This window comes from Primulina tabacum, chromosome 2 (assembly GCF_025594145.1).
Source record: "Primulina tabacum isolate GXHZ01 chromosome 2, ASM2559414v2, whole genome shotgun sequence".
Lineage (NCBI taxonomy): Eukaryota > Viridiplantae > Streptophyta > Magnoliopsida > Lamiales > Gesneriaceae > Primulina > Primulina tabacum.
The window spans coordinates 4,489,608-4,492,027 of NC_134551.1; the positions used below are offsets into that span (position 1 = coordinate 4,489,608).

The 2,420-nt window shown below is 40.6% G+C and overlaps 1 protein-coding gene across 1 annotated transcript; it reads left to right on the top strand.

Annotated features, from left to right (window-relative positions):
- The first annotated feature begins 276 nt into the window (after nucleotides 1–276).
- On the top strand, nucleotides 277–1,452 carry LOC142537181 (uncharacterized). Its single transcript, XM_075642737.1, has 2 exons — nucleotides 277–397; nucleotides 938–1,452. The coding sequence occupies exons 1-2, from the start codon at nucleotides 277–279 to the stop codon at nucleotides 1,450–1,452; spliced, it is 636 nt and encodes a 211-aa protein (XP_075498852.1).
- Nucleotides 1,453–2,420: the final 968 nt, after the last annotated feature.

The window sequence follows — 2,420 nt, forward strand, 5'->3', positions numbered from 1 at the left end:
TGCCCGAACCATGGCTTCGAAGACTGGGTGCAAATTGAATTATTCTACAACGGTCTAAATGGGCAAACAAGAGGAACAGTAGATGCTGCAGCTGGTGGCACGATCTTTGCTAAATCTCCCGAGCAAGCTTACGACTTGCTGGAACAGATGACGATAAATAGCTACCAGTGGCCGTCTGAAAGGGCATGAGTAAAAAGGACAGCTGGAGTTTATGCTGTGGACCCTATTACGTCACTCACTGCTCAGGTATCTGCATTGACCACTCAAATAGCAGCGATGAATAAGGTAAGAACATCCGAAACTGAAAGTCCATCAACTGTTGCTGAAAAACAATCTATTCCTGAAGAAGCGCAGTACGTCAACAACAGAAATTTTGGAGGATTCGGAGGATATCGAGGTAACCCTCCCCCTAATACTTATCATCCAAGATTGAGAAACCATGAAAATTTTTCTTACGCAAATAATAAGGATGTATTGAATCCTCCACCGGGGTTCAATACATCAAATGGGGAAGGGAAGCCATCATTTGAGGACTTGGTTGGGACATTCGTTTCTGAATCTGGTAAGAGGATGTCTAGGACTGAGTCTAGGCTTGACAACCTTGAGACACACATGGCGAGTATTGGTGCTACCTTGAAAATCCTTGAATCGCGAGTGGGGCAGATAACGAAGCAACTCACGTCTCAACAGTCAGGCGCTGTACAAAAGAATGCAGACCCAAATCTGAGAGAGGTGAATGCTATTTTTATGTAGCATGAGGAGATTGGAGTGGTAAGCAAAGAAGAGAAAGTTGATCAGCCGACTCCAAGCAAAAGGAACCGAGGTAAGAAAGGTAAGAGTTATGATTTTGATCAACGCATTGATATTTCTTTACTTCCCTACCCCCAAAGATTTTTACAATTGAAGGCTGAGTTTCAAAAGAAAAAAGGTCTTGAAGATCTCAAGAACCTACACTCTAACATTCAGTCTGCAGAGCAGGAAGAGGTGGCATTTACTGGAGGAGATGATAAGGGCAGGAAAGGAAATCTTCCTCAGAAGCTACAAGACCCTGGGGAATTTGTTGTACCATGTGAAATTGGAAGTCAATCAGTGAAAAAAGCTATCTGTGATTCAGGAGCGAGTGTGAACATAATGCCAAGTTTCCTTTACGAGAAACTTGGATTGAGTAGGATAAAGCCCACAGGACTAAGCTTGCAGATGGCGGATAAATCGGTTAGGACACCGCTGGGTATTGTGGAAGATGTTGAACTTAAGATTGATAAAATAAGGCTTCTAGCAGATTTTGTGGTGCTTGACATGGGGAACAATCAGAATGTTCGTGCTATTTTAGGACGACAATTTTTAGCTACTGCTGGAGCCGTCATTGATTTGAGACAAGGAAAACTGACCATGGCGGTTGATGGTCAAAACATAGAACTCAAGGCTTCCAAGATATCACACGATCCACCATGAACAAGATTGGTATAGTCGGGCTGATGACGTTAAACCAAGCGTTGTGTGGGAGGCAACCCACAATTTATTTTCTTTAGCATTCATTTTGTTTTTATTATTTTATTTTATTTTATTTTACGTCCTTAGTTGTTAATTTTACCCACCACCAGATCTATCACCGCCGCAGCCCATGGACATGGATGACACAGATGCTGCGGACAACAACTCGAGCGCCCGAGTTTTGACACTCGTGCGCGAGGTATGTGTTGTCGTGCTCTTTATTTCTATACATTGAGGACAATGCATACTTTAAGTTTGGGGGAGGGTAAAATTGCGTTGCTTGTTAGAATTTTTAGAATTTTTCTGCAAATTTTTTTGTTTTATCGCTCAGTAGTTAGTTTGAATTTTTTTATTTATTGCATGCTAGATTTGTAGGTAGAGTCATGGATAAGAAAAATGTGTGGCCGATGATGAAAATTGAATTGTGGTCCTGAAGTTTATATGTGTTCATGATAACTTAGGAGTCACAAATATTTTGCACTGTCGTGTTTATTGATACTATTGTTGCTCAGAGACAAGTTGTATGCCTATGATACTAAATAGACGACGGATATCTGATTCTTGGTAATTCTTGCATGACATTGATTGACACTTTCACAAACATAGAAATGATCTAGACAGTTTTTCACAATATCTTTGGGCCTTTGTTCTTTGTTTACTGTCAATTGTAGCCCTTTGAGCCTCGAAGTTTTTGAGATGCTTAAGAGTTCTTTTGTGCATGCCTTGTATATCAATTTTTGTTGAACAAATGCATATGATTAGTTGGTATGAGATGATTAATGGATTGACGGTAATCTAGAACTTGTTTGAGCACTTTTCGAGGCGAAATACGGATAATATGTGACATAGGAATGATTTAGGCGATCTTTGAAACCGTTGAGCCTTCGAGCCTACCAAATGAACATGAAATATCCCTAGTTTCCCATGTT

Bases quoted from the DNA above. Each gene is read 5' to 3' on its own strand.
- LOC142537181 (XM_075642737.1), top strand. From the start codon at position 277: ATGAATAAGGTAAGAACATCCGAAACTGAAAGTCCATCAACTGTTGCT. The intron at 398-937 runs GTAACCCTCCCC...AAGGTCTTGAAG, and splicing joins AGGATTCGGAGGATATCGAG to ATCTCAAGAACCTACACTCT.